This window comes from Urtica dioica, chromosome 2 (genome assembly GCF_054948205.1).
Source record: "Urtica dioica subsp. dioica isolate 48M chromosome 2, U.dioica_male_clone48M_v1_H2, whole genome shotgun sequence".
Taxonomy (NCBI): Eukaryota; Viridiplantae; Streptophyta; class Magnoliopsida; order Rosales; family Urticaceae; genus Urtica; species Urtica dioica.
In genome coordinates this window covers 13,445,840-13,466,432 of record NC_142757.1, presented here as the reverse complement: position 1 = coordinate 13,466,432, position 20,593 = coordinate 13,445,840, and the positions used below count along the sequence as shown (strand labels likewise).

Sequence of the window (20,593 nt, the reverse complement as noted above, 5' to 3'; positions counted from 1 at the left end):
TTCAAGGGTATTCTCTGCCGCTCTTCGTGATACTGAGATTAACTTTCCAAAACCTTCAAAAGGTAATTTTTTTTTTTATAGTTTTCTCTGGTATACAGTTTAAACTAAATCATTATATTCAACTTGATATGTCACAGGAAAGTATTATCACGTTGACGCTGATTATCCTAATTTGCCTGGATATCTTGGTCCGTATAAAGGTCAAATATACCATCTGGAGCATTTTCGTGCGAGAAGAACTCAACCTACTACAAGCAGAAAAATCTTCAATCGCGCGCATTCTTCTTTGAGAAGCGTCATCGAGCGAAGCTTTGGAGTGTGGAAAAAAAGATGGAGAATCCTGAATGTCATGCCGAGTTATCCATTCAAAAATCAAGTAAAAATAGTTATCGCAACTATGGCACTGCATAACTATATTCGAATGCATGCAAGACAAGAGATGGATTTTGAAATATTCGACGAGATAGAGGGCGATGACGAGGGGGATGCAAACGACACAACTGAAGATCAAGATGAAGATTGTCAGACTTCTTCGATTAGTATGGACAAGTTAAGAGATGAGATTGCTGCAAGTTTAGTAGAAACGATAAATTTGTAGTTTACATTTTTGTCAATAATTAAAAAAACTTTATATTAAAAATAAAATAAATTTTTGTCATCCATATTTTTCTGGTTTGTAATTATAATTGATATATATGCATATAAATAAGCATATAAATAATCATTATTTAATTTTTAAGACCATGTCTATTTTAGTCTTTTGACCATAATATATTTATTATACCAAACGCTAAATCAGCTTTTGTTACCAGCAACAACTGTTTTATAAATAGTTTACCAAACACCTGTCAGTTTAAAAAAAAAACAGTTTTTTTTTTAAACAGAAACTAAAAGCACTTTAAAAAAAAACAAAGTTGTGCCAAACGGTGTCTTTCTTTGGTTCATTTCTATAACCTTTTGTCCCCCTCTGTGGAATTTTTTTGGTTCCTTGTAACCATTTTCTAATAAAACAATCTTATATGCTTTCCAAATTCCAAAGTTAGTACACAAAAAGAACACAAAGATGTTTTTCATCTTGTTCACTAATAATAGAACATAAAGATAGTATAAGGCAGCTTTGAAATTCTTTATATTCTTTGTATAGTGAACAATTTCTTTGAATCTGGAAAACAGTAGTTAATAGATAAAACATAGAAAATTTTTATCCATTTTGACTACTAATCAATAGCATCCCTGTAAATACAGAGAAATTGAACGACCATGAAATCTTCTTCTTATCCAATACGTCCTTTTTTTCTAACATGTGGGTTTTGAGCATGCAATTTTAATAACTGTTTTTGAGTAATTGAATTTTAATTGTCTTATAGAATTTGCGCACCAATCCATATCCTTATCTTTTTAAAAAAATATAAATAAATAAATAAATAAATTCTCGCTTGTTCAGCTGATGTGCGCACATGTATCTTGTTTTCACAAGAAATATCGCTATTTAGTCTTTGCATATTCTAAAATTATATAAGTTCTCTCAAGTTGATGTTGTGTATATTATATACACGCAATGTTGTTCATTCTCCTCTTTGTCTTGAAGTTTCAAAGTTTAGTTGATCATACTGTGCTCTCTTGTGGATGTTTTAGATAGAAGAAGAGCCTGGAAATATTCATGATCATGTGGCCCCATGTTTTCCCCCAAGGTTGTCCCTGTTTTTTGTATTTGGTGTAGTGTACATTTTTTTACACTCCTTTGAAATGTGAAGTCAGCTTTTAAGGTGCATTTTGTTTTACTATAGTTTTATATGTTGCAAAGCATGAGCTTTCTAAATTAGTCTCTGATTAGAAAATATAGGAATCCAATGTTATTGTGATGGGCTAATGGAAATGGCCAACGGCCCCCAGTATACATGCCTGTTCCACATCAGTTTAAATATGACCAGACAGAAAAAAGATTTCTTATTATCTAATTTCTTTCTAATGTAAGTCAATCTGATATATTTTCCTCGGTGACACTGCAAATGAGTTATTAAACATAAAGTCTTTTAAAGATGCTTTTCCCTTTTCCTGTCCCCTGACTTTAATTATTTTCCATATTTTGCTCTGTTTGCTTGATAAAGAAACTTAGCTTGGCTTAGTGCTGTAATAACTAGTTTTTTTCCCGACTAGTTGATCATTTTTCAAGGAATTTTTTTTCACGCAGTCCGAGCTTCACTTCATATTTGTTTTTTTTTTTTACAAGCAATCAGAAAAGCTTCAACAATATGATATTCTTCTCTCTCACTCACTCTCTCTCTCTCTCTCTCTATTTTAAGAAACTACTGTTAGTTTTCAAAAATATAATCATTTGTAGATAAAAATATACAAAACTTTCTTACGTTACAGATTACTTTCTGAATAATGTTTTTTTTAAATGGTTACTTTTTGCAGTTTTTTTGGCAGTTTTTTTGCAGTTTCATTTTCCAGTTCTTTAGGCAGTTTTTTGCAGTTTCTATTTGCAGTTTTTTACAGTCACTCTGCAGTTCTTTTTCCAAGATCGTGGCTGGTATTTGGCAACCACTCACTCTCCTCTTTACTTATAAAACCTGTTCCACCAAAAATACCAGACATTCTCTTCTTAAAATCTTAACACCTAAAACTCTCTCTCCCAATCATCACTTCCAACATGTTGCCTCCTTCAAATACCATCAGCCAAATAGACTCATTGTCTCATAGAGAAAAACACAATCACATTCTCTCAAAAAATCAAGATGTACAAAATCTTGATCTCTTAACCAATGATTTAGTTGTATACATCTTAGCCCAGAAAAAAATCATAATTGATAGACTCTTTGATGCACTATCGAAGGCATGGAATCCACGAGGAAATTTCTCCATACAACCTCTTGGAAATAACATATTCTGGTTTCATTTTGAAAAAGATGCATAGTTGAAAAAAGTTATACGAGGAGCGTCCTAGCATTTTGACAAAAGTCTACTCATCATAGACATCCCTACAAATCTCTCTCCACTATCTAAAGAAGATTACATCTACACTCGTTTTTTGGTCCAACTCTACAACCTGCCGATCAGTAGTAGAACTACTTCGGTTGCTCGCTACATTGCTAGCCAATTGGGTGGCTTTCTTGATCTCGATCCCAACTCACTAAACTTTGGAACAACCTTCCTACGTGTAAGAGTTCTACTCGACATTTGTAACCCTATCCAAAGAGGTATGACCATCACTATCTAACATTCAAGACAAGATTTGTGGATTGATTTTCGTTATGAGCAATTACCAGATTTCTGCTTCTTTTGTGGAAAATTGGATCATATACTCTCTAAATGCATTGATCATATGGATTACCAAGAAAATGACTCATGACCTAAACCTACCCTTTGGATTCTGGTTGAAAGCCACTAGAGAATCGTTACGCAAACATCTACCTTTCTACCTGCCAAACTCCTCTATTGGATCAAAACGCCCTTTCTTTAATAACCCAACTTTATCTTCCTCTAATCCATATCCTTTTGTCCAACGATGGACATCACCTGATCTCCCACTTTTCAATAAAATCACCATACCACCCCCTGACACTTCCGAGGATCCCCTCAAACAACATTTTCTCACCATTTTTGGCAATACGTCATCATATTTAAACCATTCCCCCAGTCTGTGTACTACTATAAACACATCACTTTTGACCCATGTTGGCCTTCCAAAATCCCATGATGAACATTACAAATCCATGACATTGGCAACATCTGTGGTATTTTATCCCTTCATCTATCTACCATATGAATTTTATTTTTTCTTTACGTCTTTACCTCTTTTTTTAACTATTACTCTAATTTGCCTCGCAGAAAACAACCACAGATGGAACTCATAACTCCGACGAAACAGCTCACTATACTAGGAAAGGGAAAGCAATCATGGAAAAAACTGCAATAAAAAACCCGGTTGATGCTGGAAAACAAGACGACCTCGAATATCTCTACAAAGATCCACCAATTCCTAACAAGAAATCAACAAAACAATCATCCGATTCAACTGCTTCTATGGGATCAAGCCACTAATCAAAACCGTAATCATGCCTTTGGAAATTTAAGATCATTTTCCCAGTTCTTAAGCCACTTTTATCCTCTTAGCTTCCCGTTTTTTACTTCTTAATATCCTTTGTATCCCCAACTTCTCTTACTTCATATCAGCACTTCTATTCGTACATAGTTAAATCTTGTAATTCAATAGTTTTATCATGAAACCAATGTGTATTCTGTTTAATGATATAATTTCGATGTCTTTGTTTTTATACATATCCCCAACTCCTTTGCTGAACGTTTTGAGGATATGTACACAAAATTAAAAGTCAGTATATAAAAGATCACATTATCTGGTTTTTTGTTACTCTGAAATCTTAACAAATAAATGGTTTAGTTACTAAATCATGGAATAGTGTTATCGTGTCCCTAAAATGCATCACAATTGAATCTAATGCAATACATGGGAACAAATCACGTACAACTAATTAAGGAACACAAACGTGGTCTTATAAGTAGATGACTGGAGGATTAATTGTCAAACAGAAGGAAAAATTTGGTAACATATCGATAATTTTAACTTCAGATATCACTGATTAAGGGATTCACAAATACAGCACCGCATATTTTAGGTATCTAAGACCACCCAATTCTAAATTAGAATAAAGTTTCGAATAATTCTTTTAGTCAATTATGATCACACATGTGACAATATATTCAGGTTTGTATCGAGATACTTATTTTCTTGAGGAAACAAGCATATAATCTGTCATATCTGGTTGTTTTGGCAGATGTTTTTTAATTAATTCATATCGTTTTCTATTTTACGGTGTTTTTTATGGATAGAGATTGAAACTTGGAAATAACATATATTTTAATGCGAATTGTCGCTTCCTCCTTCACGAAGATCATAATATTAGCATATCTTTCATAGGTTCTCTCTTCTTTAATCGAACTTCTTGGATATGGTGTTTCTGGAAATAAGAGTGCCCTCTTCAACAAGCAATTTTTTCGTTGCTATATGATCTGTTTTTTACTTCTTCCTTGGTAACGTATATTATCCCAGAGTGCAGACAAAACTTATTTATTAAGCAGAAAGCAAAACAACAAGAGTCATGTTTTGAATTCAATATTAAAACCATCAGTTCATTAATTAGTTTTCAATATTACAATAAAAGTAGGAGACATGTTTTATTTCTCATTCATTGCAAATTCGCAAAAGAAATTTGGAGGACCTCTACCATTAAGCTAAGTTTCGAGTCGCTTTATAATCTTAACTTTGATGACATCATACACTCGGTCCACTTTTCTCTTAATAAAAAAGACTTCTCTTTGTTCTTTTGTATCTCCTGGTCTATTTGAAATGCAAGGAATAATAGGATCTTTGAAAACATTATGAAGGACCCTTACCAGATTACTTCGTGGACGTCAAATTTTCTTCTTGAATTTCAATCTGCCCAATCCAGACGCTCATCTTCTGTTAGCTTGTGTCACGCCCCGACGAGTCGTTTATTTAAATGAAAACACGTGGAAATTTTTTTTTTTAAAACATAAACGACACGACGTCATGACAAACCTTTCGTATCTACACACAACACCATCGTATTGACTTAAAGTCTACATGCATAAACGACATAGTGAAAGAGACAATCTACTTGACCTCTAGGTCTTAGACAGACTTCACAAAACATAATCATTTTCACAAAACATTATTCAAAATGATTTCTTATTAGGCCCATCAGGTCAAAATAGCCCATATACGAAGTCTCGTCTACGTGGAAGCGCTCGCCAGTCAACCCGCTACCGTATAAACATCTTTTATTCACATCCCTCACCTGTATCACAAAAACGAATGAGCTAACGCCCAATAAGCAGAAACAATGCATATGATATGATTTTCACTTTAAAACCCAAGCAAGTTTTCTCATCTTTTTCTCTCTTTAAATCTCTTCTTAATTGCGCGCAAGGTGTGTGTTGTAAGTAGTTCACTCAGGTCTCTCTCACATACATGTATGACTAACGCCGTAGCTGTAAGGTGCCCAGCACTATACAAACAGCCCGGAGTCGCAACCATAAGGCGCCCAGCACTATTCAAATGGTCCGATGCGACCATAAGGTACCCAGTACTATATATGATTCGCTCCTCGAAGTCATAAGGTTCCCAGAACTATTCAAATGACCCGAGCCTTCGTGAGACCGATCCTATCCCACGAAGTTGTTGCTAACTCCCCGATCCTAGGAGTTAGCCGACCTTTCATGGACGACCCACAACACACATCCTTCTTTCAAAAAAACCTCATTTCTCGTCAAAACTCTTTCTCATTTTTAGATGAGATGCACATGAAATCAAATGCAATAAATGCAACAATCACATATCATATCATGTAAATGCAAGCACATAAGAAACACACAACACATTGTTTTTGTGATACAGTTGAAATGTTTCTACTTACCTGGATACGATTCTTTCGAATCTCGAATCCTTCTCTTCCAAACAAAAAGAGTCCCTTCTTTACTTCGCGTAATTCAGTCCACGTAATTTCCCACGCTCGCTGCTATCCTCGTAGCAATCTGGAGTTATCTTGTTTCTGGAGGAATTGAACCCTCCGGCGTCCTCTCTAGCTCGCGGCGGCTCAACCCTCACAGCGGTCGCGTGCGCGGCGAGGCTTGATGGTCGGCTGGATGGCACGCGCACCGGGGCTGGGGTCTCGGGCTGGTGCTGGTGGTCGCGCGTCCTCTCTCTCTCCTTCTCAGTCTCGCTCTCTCGCTCTCTTCTCCTCTCTCTCGCTCGATCTCTCTCTTTCTCTCTCTCGGCCACTCAGCCCCTCTCTTCTTCTTCTTCTTCTTCTTCTTCTTCTTCTTCTTCTTCTTCTTCTTCTTTCTTCTTTCTTTTTTTTTCCTGATTGCTGATTCCCTCATTCGGCTATGTGATAAACATCACTTAAGGGATATTCCAAACCCTTATGACGTGGCAAGGATAAGGCTTATCCACTTATTCACAAATTCACCCATTTGTCTCATTTTTATTTCAATTTTGTCCTTTGTAAACTTTTTTTTTTCTTTTCAAAAAGTTGGTATCTTACATCCTTCCCTCCTTATAAAAATTTCGTCCTCGAAATTTCATTCCTCAAATAGGCTGGGATACTTGAGCTTCATCTCGTCTTCTCATTCCCACGTAGCTTCCTCACTCGAAAGATTTCTCCAAAGCACTTTCACGAGCCGAATCGTCTTATTCCTTATTGCCTTCTCCTTCTTATCGAGGATTTTAACTGGGAGTTCCTCATAACTCAAATCCACTTGTAGATCAACATGTTCCTCCTCCAGCATGTGAGAAGCGTCTGACACATACTTCTTTAGCATGGAAACGTGAAACACGTTGTGAATACCTGACAGGTTTGGATAAGGTGCTAACATGTACACAACTTCTCCAATTCTTTCTAGAATCTCAAATGGACCTATGAATCTTGGGCTCAACTTTCCATTTTTCCCAAATCTCATGATACCTTTCGTGGGTGAGACTTTGAGAAATACCTTGTCTCCGATACTGAACTCAAGTTTCCGTCGTCGTTTATATGCATAACTCTTTTGACGACTTTGAGCTGTTAACATTCTACTTCGAATCCTTTCAACAGCCTCCCTAGTCTTCTGTACAAGCTCAGGTCCAAGAAACTTTTGTTCTCCAACTTCATCCCAATGGACTGGAGATCTGCACTTCCTTCCGTACAGAGCCTCATACGGCTCCATGCTGATCATTGAATGGTAACTGTTATTGTACGCAAACTCTATCAGAGGTATATACGTATTCCACGACTTCTGGAAGTCCATTACGCACGCTCTCAGCATATCTTCTAGGGTCTAGATAGTCCTTTCTGATTGCCCGTCCGTCTGTGGTTGAAAAGCTGTACTAAAGACAACTTTGATCTTAAAGCTCTATGAAGACTCCTCCAAAACATCGATGTAGATCTGGAATCTCGGTTCGATATAATAGATGACGGCACGCCATGGAGCCTTACTATCTCTTTGATGTACAACTCAACGTACTTATCCATCATGTACGTTGTCTGAACAGAAAGAAAATGCGCTGATTAGGTGAGTCAATCGACAATAACCCATATAGCATCGTGTCCTTCCCTGGTTTTCGGAAGTCCAACCACGAAATCCATAGTGATTTCCTCCCACTTCCACTGAGGAATCTTTAATGGTTGCAAGGTTCCGGCAGGTCGTTGATGTTTCGTCTTTATTCGTTGACAAGTTAGGCATTGCTCGACAAATTTCACCACATCATTCTTCAAATCATCGTCCTCTGGAACACAAAGCCTTGTGTGGAACCTTATTACTCCATCCGAGGACACTTGGAAATCCGCTCTTTTCTGAGCGTCCACTTCAGTGCGAATCTTTTCCAAATAAGGATCCGAAAACTGTCGCTGCTTAATCTTTTCTAGCAACTTAGGTTACAAAGACATAGCCATTAGTCTTGCAACATTCCCTTCATGAACGACTTCCAATTCAAACCGCTGCATATCCATCCTTAATGGCTTTTGAGTTACGATTAAGGCCGCACCTCCCCTGTCATTCTTCTACTCGGCTGGATCAACCTGTGGTTTAGCTTCGGAGTCTACCACACTAGCTAGGAATCCCACACATCCCTCATCCAACAGCCTACGGGCCTTCATTGCTGAGACCAGAGGCATCCTCAATTTATTAGTGTCCCCGATAAACGAGAACTCCTTCTGGTTAGGTGGACTAGACGTCACTATCTTCTTTTTACAATCCATGGAGGCATAACATTTAAACAACCAATCCATTCCTAAGATCACATCATAGTTATGCATGCTCAGCACGACCAAATTCCCATATAACTCTGCTAATGTGACTGAGACGCTATCATAAGCATGTATTAATGCTTATAAAATCTTGGATCCATGATTCCTTCCTTATCTCCTTGACACCCTTCTTACTTATTCGTGTGCGTGGTACGACCGTAAGTCCCATCTAGCTTACTTGTCAAGAGGTCGGTCCCCAAGTCATAACATTTAACCCCCTCATACTGAGAGTTAAATGGATTGGCTACCCGTACTGGTAACCAATCAGACTTCTTCAATCTGACTCTCCGTACTGAGAATCAGACGGACTGGCTACCCTTACTAGCACCAGTCGGACTGAGTCTCTCCTCGTAACTAGGAACTAGCCGAAGACCGGACTCTCCTAAACAAGTGTTTGACCCTCCGTACTAAGTGTCAAACAATCTAGTTACCCGTACTGGTAACCAGCTAAACTAAATCCACGTACTTGAATCTAGTCGCCATTCATGGGAACTTAAAGTAGTAACCAATCTTGAAAATCACGCCACGTGAAAGAATATCGCATGCATGGCCAAACATGCTTTTAAAACTTTGAAGTTGATTTTCTGCCACTAACAGGTCGACATATCTCCTTCAAATATTGGAGGATTCAACTTCTACAACCCTTCTCTAAGCCATCAAGTGTCATAGATGTTCTCGAGCATCCGCCTCGCATCTCAAGTCCCACTCGAGATAACTTTCCACAATTTTAGCGAGTCGCTTAACACGATCTCAATCAGCTGGGAAGGTCTCTACTCCTTTACCAGGACTATGTTCCCCCATCTTTCATCATAGTTCTTCAGTCGAGACCTACCTTGCCTAATAATCTTAACTCAAAGTCTTAAACGGAAAGACGAGAAGATTTTCTATCGTTACCCGAGTTAAAGACTTACTCAAGCTATCAGCCTAATACAAGAGTAAGAAACTATAAACAAGATTCATAAAAACTTTACATGGTTGATGGCGCGTCTCCATTCGACGGTACTCGTATATGGACAGTCTACAGAATCGATTTATTTTGACCTGGGCTCTGATACCAAACTGACGAGTCGTTTATTTAAATGAAAACACGTGGAAATTTTTTTTTTTAAAACATAAACGACACGACGTCATGACAAACCTTTCGTATCTACACACAACACCATCGTATTGACTTAAAGTCTACATGCATAAACGACATAGTGAAAGAAACAATCTACTTGACCTCTAGGTCTTAGACAGACTTCACAAAACATAATCATTTTCACAAAACATTATTCAAAACGATTTCTTATTAGGCCCATCAGGTCAAAATAGCCCATATACGAAGTCTCGTCTACGTGGAAGCGCTCGCCAGTCAACCCGCTACCGTATAAACATCTTTTATTCACATCCCTCACCTGTATCACAAAAACGAATGAGCTAACGCCCAATAAGCAGAAACAATGCATATGATATGATTTTCACTTTAAAACCCAAGCAAGTTTTCTCATCTTTTTCTCTCTTTAAATCTCTTCTTAATTGCGCGCAAGGTGTGTGTTGTAAGTAGTTCACTCAGGTCTCTCTCACATACATGTATGACTAACGCCGTAGCTGTAAGGTGCCCAGCACTATACAAACAGCCCGGAGTCGCAACCATAAGGTGCCCAGCACTATTCAAATGGTCCGATGCGACCATAAGGTACCCAGTACTATATATGATTCGCTCCTCGAAGTCATAAGGTTCCCAGAACTATTCAAATGACCCGAGCCTTCGTGAGACCGATCCTATCCCGCGAAGTTGTTGCTAACTCCCCGATCCTAGGAGTTAGCCGACCTTTCATGGACGACCCACAACACACATCCTTCTTTCAAAAAAACCTCATTTCTCGTCAAAACTCTTTCTCATTTTTAGATGAGATGCACATGAATGCAAATGCAATAAATGCAACAATCACATATCATATCATGTAAATGCAAGCACATAAGAAACACACAACACATTGTTTTTGTGATACAGTTGAAATGTTTCTACTTACCTGGATACGATTCTTTCGAATCTCGAATCCTTCTCTTCCAAACAAAAAGTGTCCCTTCTTTACTTCGCGTAATTCAGTCCACGTAATTTCCCACGCTCGCTGCTATCCTCGTAGCAATCTGGAGTTATCTTGTTTCTGGAGGAATTGAACCCTCCGGCGTCCTCTCTAGCTCGCGGCGGCTCAACCCACACAGCGGTCGCGTGCGCGGCGAGGCTTGATGGTCGGCTGGATGGCACGCGCACCGGGGCTGGGGTCTCGGGCTGGTGCTGGTGGTCGCGCGTCCTCTCTCTCTCCTTCTCAGTCTCGCTCTCTCGCTCTCTTCTCCTCTCTCTCGCTCGATCTCTCTCTTTCTCTCTCTCGGCCGCTCAGCCCCTCTCTTCTTCTTCTTCTTCTTCTTCTTCTTCTTCTTCTTCTTCTTCTTCTTCTTCTTCTTCTTCTTCTTCTTCTTCTTCTTCTTCTTCTTCTTCTTCTTCTTCTTCTTTCTTCTTTCTTTTTTTTTTTCCTGATTGCCGATTCCCTCATTCGGCTATGTGATAAACATCACTTAAGGGATATTCCAAACCCTTATGACGTGGCAAGGATAAGGCTTATCCACTTATTCACAAATTCACCCATTTGTCTCATTTTTATTTCAATTTCGTCCTCTGTAAACTTTTTTTTTCTTTTCAAAAAGTTGGTATCTTACATCCTTCCCTCCTTATAAAAATTTCGTCCTCGAAATTTCATTCCTCAAATAGGCTGGGATACTTGAGCTTCATCTCATCTTCTCATTCCCATGTAGCTTCCTCACTCGAAAGATTTCTCCAAAGCACTTTCACGAGCCGAATCGTCTTATTCCTTATTGCCTTCTCCTTCTTATCGAGGATTTTAACTGGGAGTTCCTCATAACTCAAATCCACTTGTAGATCAACATGTTCCTCCTCCAGCATGTGAGAAGCGTCTGACACATACTTCTTTAGCATGGAAACGTGAAACACGTTGTGAATACCTGACAGGTTTGGATAAGGTGCTAACATGTACACAACTTCTCCAATTCTTTCTAGAATCTCAAATGGACCTATGAATCTTGGGCTCAACTTTCCATTTTTCCCAAATCTCATGATACCTTTCGTGGGTGAGACTTTGAGAAATACCTTGTCTCCGATACTGAACTCAAGTTTCCGTCGTCGTTTATATGCATAACTCTTTTGACGACTTTGAGCTGTTAACATTCTACTTCGAATCCTTTCAACAGCCTCCCTAGTCTTCTGTACAAGCTCAGGTCCAAGAAACTTTTGTTCTCCAACTTCATCCCAATGGACTGGAGATCTGCACTTCCTTCCGTACAGAGCCTCATACGGCTCCATGCTGATCATTGAATGGTAACTGTTATTGTACGCAAACTCTATCAGAGGTATATACGTATTCCACGACTTCTGGAAGTCCATTACGCACGCTCTCAGCATATCTTCTAGGGTCTAGATAGTCCTTTCTGATTGCCCGTCCGTCTGTGGGTGAAAAGCTGTACTAAAGACAACTTTGATCTTAAAGCTCTATGAAGACTCCTCCAAAACATCGATGTAGATCTGGAATCTCGGTTCGATATAATAGATGACGGCACGCCATAGAGCCTTACTATCTCTTTGATGTACAACTCAACGTACTTATCCATCATGTACGTTGTCTGAACAGAAAGAAAATGCGCTGATTAGGTGAGTCAATCGACAATAACCCATATAGCATCGTGTCCTTCCCTGGTTTTCGGAAGTCCAACCACGAAATCCATAGTGATTTCCTCCCACTTCCACTGAGGAATCTTTAATGGTTGCAAGGTTCCGGCAGGTCGTTGATGTTTCGTCTTTATTCGTTGACAAGTTAGGCATTGCTCGACAAATTTCACCACATCATTCTTCAAATCATCGTCCTCTGGAACACAAAGCCTTGTGTGGAACCTTATTACTCCATCCGAGGACACTTGGAAATCCGCTCTTTTCTGAGCGTCCACTTCAGTGCGAATCTTTTCCAAATAAGGATCCGAAAACTGTCGCTGCTTAATCTTTTCTAGCAACTTAGGTTACAAAGACATAGCCATTAGTCTTGCAACATTCCCTTAATGAACGACTTCCAATTCAAACCGCTGCATATCCATCCTTAATGGCTTTTGAGTTACGATTAAGGCCGCACCTCCCCTGTCATTCTTCTACTCGGCTGGATCAACCTGTGGTTTAGCTTCGGAGTCTACCACACTAGCTAGGAATCCCACACATCCCTCATCCAACAGCCTACGGGCCTTCATTGCTGAGACCAGAGGCATCCTCAATTTATTAGTGTCCCCGATAAACGAGAACTCCTTCTGGTTAGGTGGACTAGACGTCACTATCTTCTTTTTACAATCCATGGAGGCATAACATTTAAACAACCAATCCATTCCTAAGATCACATCATAGTTATGCATGCTCAGCACGACCAAATTCCCATATAACTCTGCTAATGTGACTGAGACGCTATCATAAGCATGTATTAATGCTTATAAAATCTTGGATCCATGATTCCTTCCTTATCTCCTTGACACCCTTCTTACTTATTCGTGTGCGTGGTACGACCGTAAGTCCCATCTAGCTTACTTGTCAAGAGGTCGGTCCCCAAGTCATAACATTTAACCCCCTCATACTGAGAGTTAAATGGATTGGCTACCCGTACTGGTAACCAATCAGACTTCTTCAATCTGACTCTCCGTACTGAGAATCAGACGGACTGGCTACCCTTACTAGCACCAGTCGGACTGAGTCTCTCCTCGTAACTAGGAACTAGCCGAAGACCGGACTCTCCTAAACAAGTGTTTGACCCTCCGTACTAAGTGTCAAACAATCTAGTTACCCGTACTGGTAACCAGCTAAACTAAATCCACGTACTTGAATCTAGTCGCCATTCATGGGAACTTAAAGTAGTAACCAATCTTGAAAATCACGCCACGTGAAAGAATATCGCATGCATGGCCAAACATGCTTTTAAAACTTTGAAGTTGATTTTCTGCCACTAACAGGTCGACATATCTCCTTCAAATATTGGAGGATTCAACTTCTACAACCCTTCTCTAAGCCATCAAGTGTCATAGATGTTCTCGAGCATCCGCCTCGCATCTCAAGTCCCACTCGAGATAACTTTCCACAATTTTAGCGAGTCGCTTAACACGATCTCAATCAGCTGGGAAGGTCTCTACTCCTTTACCAGGACTATGTTCCCCCATCTTTCATCATAGTTCTTCAGTCGAGACCTACCTTGCCTAATAATCTTAACTCAAAGTCTTAAACGGAAAGACGAGAAGATTTTCTATCGTTACCCGAGTTAAAGACTTACTCAAGCTATCAGCCTAATACAAGAGTAAGAAACTATAAACAAGATTCATAAAAACTTTACATGGTTGATGGCGCGTCTCCATTCGATGGTACTCGTATATGGACAGTCTACAGAATCGATTTATTTTGACCTGTGCTCTGATACCAAACTTTTGTCACGCCCCGACGAGTCGTTTATTTAAATGAAAACACGTGGAATTTTTTTTTTAAAACATAAACGACACGACGTCATGACAAACCTTTCGTATCTACACACAACACCATCGTATTGACTTAAAGTCTACATGCATAAACGACATAGTGAAAGAAACAATCTACTTGACCTCTAGGTCTTAGACAGACTTCACAAAACATAATCATTTTCACAAAACATTATTCAAAACGATTTCTTATTAGGCCCATCAGGTCAAAATAGCCCATATACGAAGTCTCGTCTACGTGAAGCGCTCGCCAGTCAACCCGCTACCGTATAAACATCTTTTATTCACATCCCTCACCTGTATCACAAAAACGAATGAGCTAACACCCAATAAGCAGAAACAATGCATATGATATGATTTTCACTTTAAAACCCAAGCAAGTTTTCTCATCTTTTTCTCTCTTTAAATCTCTTCTTAATTGCGCGCAAGGTGTGTGTTGTAAGTAGTTCACTCAGGTCTCTCTCAAATACATGTATGACTAACGCCGCAGCTGTAAGGTGCCCAGCACTATACAAACAGCCCGGAGTCGCAACCATAAGGTGGCCAACACTATTCAAATGGTCCGACGCGACCATAAGGTACCCAGTACTACATATGATTCGCTCCTCGAAGTCATAAGGTTCCCAGAACTATTCAAATGACCCGAGCCTTCGTGAGACCGATCCTATCCCGCGAAGTTGTTGCTAACTCCCCGATCCTAGGAGTTAGCCGACCTTTCATGGACGACCCACAACACACATCCTTCTTTCAAAAAAACCTCATTTCTCGTCAAAACTCTTTCTCATTTTTAGATGAGATGCACATGAATGCAAATGCAATAAATGCAACAATCACATATCATATCATGTAAATGCAAGCACATAAGAAACACACAACACATTGTTTTTGTGATACAGTTGAAATGTTTCTACTTACCTGGATACGATTCTTTCGAATCTCGAATCCTTCTCTTCCAAACAAAAAGAGTCCCTTCTTTACTTCGCGTAATTCAGTCCACGTAATTTCCCACGCTCGCTGCTATCCTCGTAGCAATCTGGAGTTATCTTGTTTCTAGAGGAATTGAACCCTCCGGCGTCCTCTCTAGCTCGCGGCGGCTCAACCCTCACAGCGGTCGCGTGCGCGGCGAGGCTTGATGGTCGGCTGGATGGCGCGCGCACCGGGGCTGGGGTCTCGAGCTGGTGCTGGTGGTCGCGCGTCCTCTCTCTCTCCTTCTCAGTCTCGCTCTCTCGCTCTCTTCTCCTCTCTCTCGCTCGGCTAAGTGATAAACATCACTCAAGGGATATTCCAAACCCTTATGACGTGGCAAGGATAAGGCTTATCCACTTATTCACAAATTCACGCATTTGTCTCATTTTTATTTCAATTTCGTCCTTTGTAAACTTTTTTTTTTCTTGTAAAAAATTTGGTATCTTACAGCTTGCCAAGCGGTCCTGACCCCAAACAGGACCGCTCCCAAGCAAGATGGGTACCCCCAAGTTGCGACCTCTACAAGCTCAACGTCGATACCTCAATTCCAAAATCTTCTAACTTTGTTGGAGTTGGAGCTGTTATTCGCAACTCTTCTGGACTGGTCATGGCTGCATTGGCTCAAAATCTCCTAGGCAAATTCACGGTCAAAGAAGCTGAAGCTCTCGCTCTCTGCTACGGCTTATCTTGGGCTTTGGACGTGTTTCTGCCTATCCACTTTATGGAGTCAGATGCTAAGACGGTGATGCAAGATTTGGAGAGTAAATTTTCTTTCAAGAATGAGTTTGATTCCATTTTGTCTGATATATCTAGTTTATTCTCTAACTTTCCATGAGTAAAGTTGTCTCACATCTATAGGGAAGCCAACATGGCAGACCATAGGGTTAGAAACTTAGGCTCTTTTCATAGATGATAAACTCGTTTGGTTAGATGATTTTCCTCGTTCGATAGAGTTTGTAATTTTGTGATTAATAGTAGATTTCTATTTTTCAAAAAAAAAAAAGAAAAAGTAAAGGGCGGATTCTCTGAGGTGAAGGGTAGGTAGTGGAAGATTCTCTGGACTCTAGGTTCTAAAAGTCCCAATCAGAAGGAAGCTTTCTGATCTGAACGGCTTTTGACAAAAGGCGTAAATGAAAAGAGAAAAGGGAGAACTCACCTTCAACCTCTGATTCACGGCGGGGTGAATATCCAATCGAACGTCGTCGAAGGCGGCGCAGCCAGCGGCGTAAGCGTCGGCTACCATTTGGGGTTTTCTTGCGCATCTCCTCCACAGCCTTGGAAGATTGGGACCAGTGTTGTGCGACTCTGAGATCCCATTTTTATTTTGGTTATCTTTTTCTCGTCAACATATAAATGCTTATTCCACATCAACAGAAAAATCATCATAATAATCGTCCCCCATTTATGGATCGAGTTCAAATACTTCACATATATTTTTGTTCTTCTCAGACATCTTAAACATCTTCTCTCCAAAACCCGCAACTCATCACGATCATGGCCAACGATCTCAACACTATCACCAACGCCAATCTAACGACTAACCCAAACCTCAAGACCAGGCTATCCTGAAAGCTGTTCCTTTCCCAATCAAACAGGTAATTCCTTTCCCAATCCAGAAATCTTGTACGGTTGTTGGTTTTTTTTTTTTTTTTTTTTTTTTTTTTTTTTTTGTTGAAGCCCTATTAAATGTTTTGGGTGTGGTTTGAGATTGAGTCCTGTTATCAATGTTGGAGGAATCGGTCTGGGAAGCTCCGTAAATATTTCTTGTTCATACAAGTTCGTGCTCTCTCCCTTTCCTTTTTTTTTTCTTTTTGGAAACGAATTAGTTTTTCAATAACTTATTAAACTGTGTAGGCGTTGTTGTTCATTTAGATTAACTTCTGGTAATAAAGACTATTTATACTCGTATTCATCTCCTAAATTGAAAAACAGCATGTTATTAATGCCATTGCTGTTTTCATCTTTCTTTGTCACACTCTAACCATAGTGTTGATTGCCTTTTGAACTTGTCAAATCCTGTTCTTCTGTTTCAATCTTCCTTTTGTTTCATTCTGAAACATCAATGTCTTAGCAATGAAGCATGATTATCTTGTACTTCTTCTTTTATCTCAAAACACTAATTTTGTGTGTGTGTGATGGCAGAGGAAACGCGGCAACGATAAAGAAATCGCTAGAATCCTCATTTTTGGGCCTGAGAGTAACCCTGGAAAACTACCCTCCGACTCTGCTGAAATGCCTTATGAGCAAAGTGGTGACAGTGGCTCAAGTGAGGATTGCCGGAAGAGTCATCTCCGGCGAGAATATATTGCTGAGGTTGGGGATCACGACTCCGCCTCCATGCTACATGTTGTCGTAGTTTTTCGGACAACTATTTAGGAATCAAAGACGGTTAGACCCAAGGCCGGACCAAGTGGTCTCGTCTTGACTCGAGCGTGTCGGACTTGGTATCCCAAGTCGTCCCTTAGCTGTTGGTGATGTCTATCTCGTCCAAGCACCTGAAAAGATAAGAGGAGAGGCGTGAACTACAAAGGGGAAACAGAGGGGTTGCCTCTGTTTACCTCTCCGACGCTCAACATTAGTAGGATTGAGGTGGAATATTGAGGGTTTAAGTGTTTAGAGGTCAAAGATGAGTGAAACGAGTGAGTTATGAATTCGACAGCGTTTCGGGGCTAAAAATTGGATTACCTGGATCAGGGGAGGGACCCCGATATTTATAGGCGACCAAGGGGCATATGGGCAACCCCTTAGCCGAGGATAGCATAGGATTCGGCCATTGGCCGAGGATAGCCGATGGCCGAGGATAGCATGGGCTCTGCCATTGGCCGAGGATGGCCGATGGCCGAGGATAGCCCAGGCCCGGCCATTGGCCGAGGATGGCCGATGGCCGAGGATAGCATGGGCTCGGCCATTGGCCGAGGCTATTGGGCCGAGGTCGAGCTCATGAGGTCGAGTGGAGGTCGAGCTCATGAGGCCGAGTGGAGGTTGAGCTCATGAAGCCGAGGTCGAGCTCATGAGGCCGAGTGGAGGTCGAGCTCATGAGGCCGAGTGGAGGTCGAGCTCATGAGACCGAGGTCGAGCTCGTGAGGCCGAGGTCGAGCTCATGAGGCCGAGTGGAGGTCGAGCTCATGAGGCCGAGGTCGAGCTCATGAGGCCGAGTGGAGGTCGAGCTTATGAGGCCGGTCTTTGGCCTCTCGGCCATGGGACCCCGCGGGCGTTGTCGACCCGGAACGGGCCGACAACAGTACCACTCCCTCTGCGCCAACAAGTTCTGCACTTTCGCCAGCGTTTGGATGTTCGGAAACTTCGCTCACTCTTCACTGCAAAGCACCGGCGCCTTCGAAGTGTCATGGCGAGTCATTGGTCGACTGGTACGCATTAATCTTCATTGGCATGTCATCGCATCGCTAGAATTTGCATATGTTTCAAGGAGTGAAAATCTCCAGTGCATTGGGAAGATTTAGGCTGCATTTGTTTTCATTGCCTGGTCCAATTGGTACAATGTTTGTTATATTTACATTGCAGTTTTCTCCAAACTGAAGGAGCAAAGGTTCCTGGCTGAAAAGAAGTTGAAGGATCTTGCGGGGAAGGCGCTCAGTGTTTTAGAGAGCTCTTTATGATGGCTTGAAACTCCTAATCTTGCAAGACCAGAACACGGATTTTTATGCTTCTTTTCCCTTTTTGTTGAAATTTCATTTAAGGTTTTTTGTTTTTTTTTTTTTTTGGCCTAGGATTCATATTTAGATTCTTTGTTAACCTCTTAAAACATTCCCTTTTACCAGAGTAATAATATAACGTAGGTCTGAATTGAGATCGATTTATAACTCTATCCAATGAAAACAAACCACGTAGATAACTATTTTAAGGGAGTAAATAACATATAATAGGTCGGTCTGTAAACGTTGTGACATGAAAGTGGTAAGAATGGGTCTGGGTGCCGCGACCTAATTACTTTTGAGGATGAAGCCAAAGTTCTTAATTGGCTTGCATAGGTCTCATTACAGTTGTACTCCGATAGCATAAGGTACACAAGAATGGTTTTCATGCCACAACTGGTCTTAATAAGCCTTTAAATATCAAGATTAGACCTTAATATTTAAAAATATCTAAATATGGACTTTTGATCCAAAATCGGACAAAAATACTCATCTGAACCCTATACATTTCTCACACTTCATTTTTATCATTTCAATCACACTCAAATCCTCTCTACTTAAGCGGGTTTCAAAAGAATCATGGGTAAGATTACTAACTTAATCGTTTTTACAAAGTTTATGATTGTATATGATAGAATGTAGCAAAAAAAATCGATCAGATCTGAAAACAAAGTCCAAAATCTGGGTTTAACTTGTTTGTACGATGGTATACGATGTGGTAGGATGAGATTTAAATTTTTGTACGATGAAATTTAGAAAAAAAATTGCGTTATGTACGATGCAGTACGATGATGTACGATGCTGTACGATGCCTGTCTGTACGATGCTGTATGATTCTGTACGATGCTGTACGATGCTGTACGATGATGTACGATGCTGTACGATTCTGTACGATATAGAAGCTAATTTTGCATAGTTTGACTGTTTTTTTGCAGTTTTTGTCATGATTAACGGCACTTGGGAGAAGGAAGGACACCAATGGGTTTTCACCAATGCAGAATTTCGTGCATTCGTAGTTCCGAAAGAGGTAACGTACACGGAGTTAGTAGATTTGTTATACGAGAAGTTCGAGTTAGACAGATTCACGTTCGACTTAAAACTCGAAGTCCCATACACAGTCGGTACAATTCCGCTAGGTCCTGCCGTATTGAAAGACAATGGTGATGTTTCGCATTTTATGAAGCACAAATATCGTAATAGATTTCCATTTTGTGTAAGTTTGGTACCGAAACAGATCATTGCACCTATTGCGTATCGAGGAGTATGTAAAGGGAAACATGTGGAAGTTGGAATGGTGTCTCGCAATGAACCGAAGAAGAGACGGAATACTCTTGTTATCGAGGATCGACAAAATGATCCTATAATTGAAAACAAAGACGGTGGCTGTGACGATGACTTGTTTAACGAGTACAAGGGTGCCGAAAACGGTGACGAAGTATACAGGCGTGATAGAGATTGTAATCACAACAGTGACGAATATGATGGACACAATGGTGATGAATACGAAGATGGCGAAGGTGGTGAAAACGAAGGTGGCGAAGGTGATGAAAACGAAGGTAGCGATGGTGATGAAGAGAATAGTGATGGATATGACGG

The 20,593-nt window shown here is 40.3% G+C and overlaps 2 protein-coding genes and 1 long non-coding RNA gene across 3 annotated transcripts; 2 read left to right on the top strand and 1 right to left on the bottom strand.

Moving 5' to 3' along the window:
* Window positions 1–8,099: 8,099 nt before the first annotated feature.
* On the bottom strand, window positions 8,100–8,780 carry LOC149404088 (uncharacterized). The gene is made up of 2 exons (XM_089607395.1): window positions 8,601–8,780; window positions 8,100–8,450 (listed from the first exon to the last, which is right to left on the bottom strand). Exons 1-2 carry the CDS (start codon window positions 8,778–8,780, stop codon window positions 8,100–8,102), a joined length of 531 nt encoding a protein of 176 aa, XP_089463521.1.
* Window positions 8,781–14,852: 6,072 nt separating this feature from the next.
* Window positions 14,853–16,179, top strand: LOC149404087 (uncharacterized). Its single transcript, XM_089607393.1, has 2 exons — window positions 14,853–14,956; window positions 15,795–16,179. The coding sequence occupies exons 1-2, from the start codon at window positions 14,853–14,855 to the stop codon at window positions 16,177–16,179; spliced, it is 489 nt and encodes a 162-aa protein (XP_089463519.1).
* Window positions 16,180–16,327: 148 nt separating this feature from the next.
* On the top strand, window positions 16,328–19,257 carry LOC149404086 (uncharacterized). Its single transcript, XR_016294049.1, has 3 exons — window positions 16,328–16,939; window positions 17,487–18,712; window positions 18,867–19,257. It is a non-coding gene; the product is annotated as an uncharacterized LOC149404086 (long non-coding RNA).
* Window positions 19,258–20,593: the final 1,336 nt, after the last annotated feature.

Excerpts from the sequence above, each read along its gene's own strand:
- LOC149404088 (XM_089607395.1), bottom strand. The coding sequence starts at position 8,780 with ATGGATTGTAAAAAGAAGATAGTGACGTCTAGTCCACCTAACCAGAAG. Across the intron at positions 8,451-8,600 it reads ACTCCGAAGCTAAACCACAG|TTGCTAGAAAAGATTAAGCA; the intron begins GTTGATCCAGCC and ends TTGTAACCTAAG.
- LOC149404087 (XM_089607393.1), top strand. The coding sequence starts at position 14,853 with ATGACTAACGCCGCAGCTGTAAGGTGCCCAGCACTATACAAACAGCCC. Across the intron at positions 14,957-15,794 it reads TGGTCCGACGCGACCATAAG|CTTGCCAAGCGGTCCTGACC; the intron begins GTACCCAGTACT and ends GGTATCTTACAG.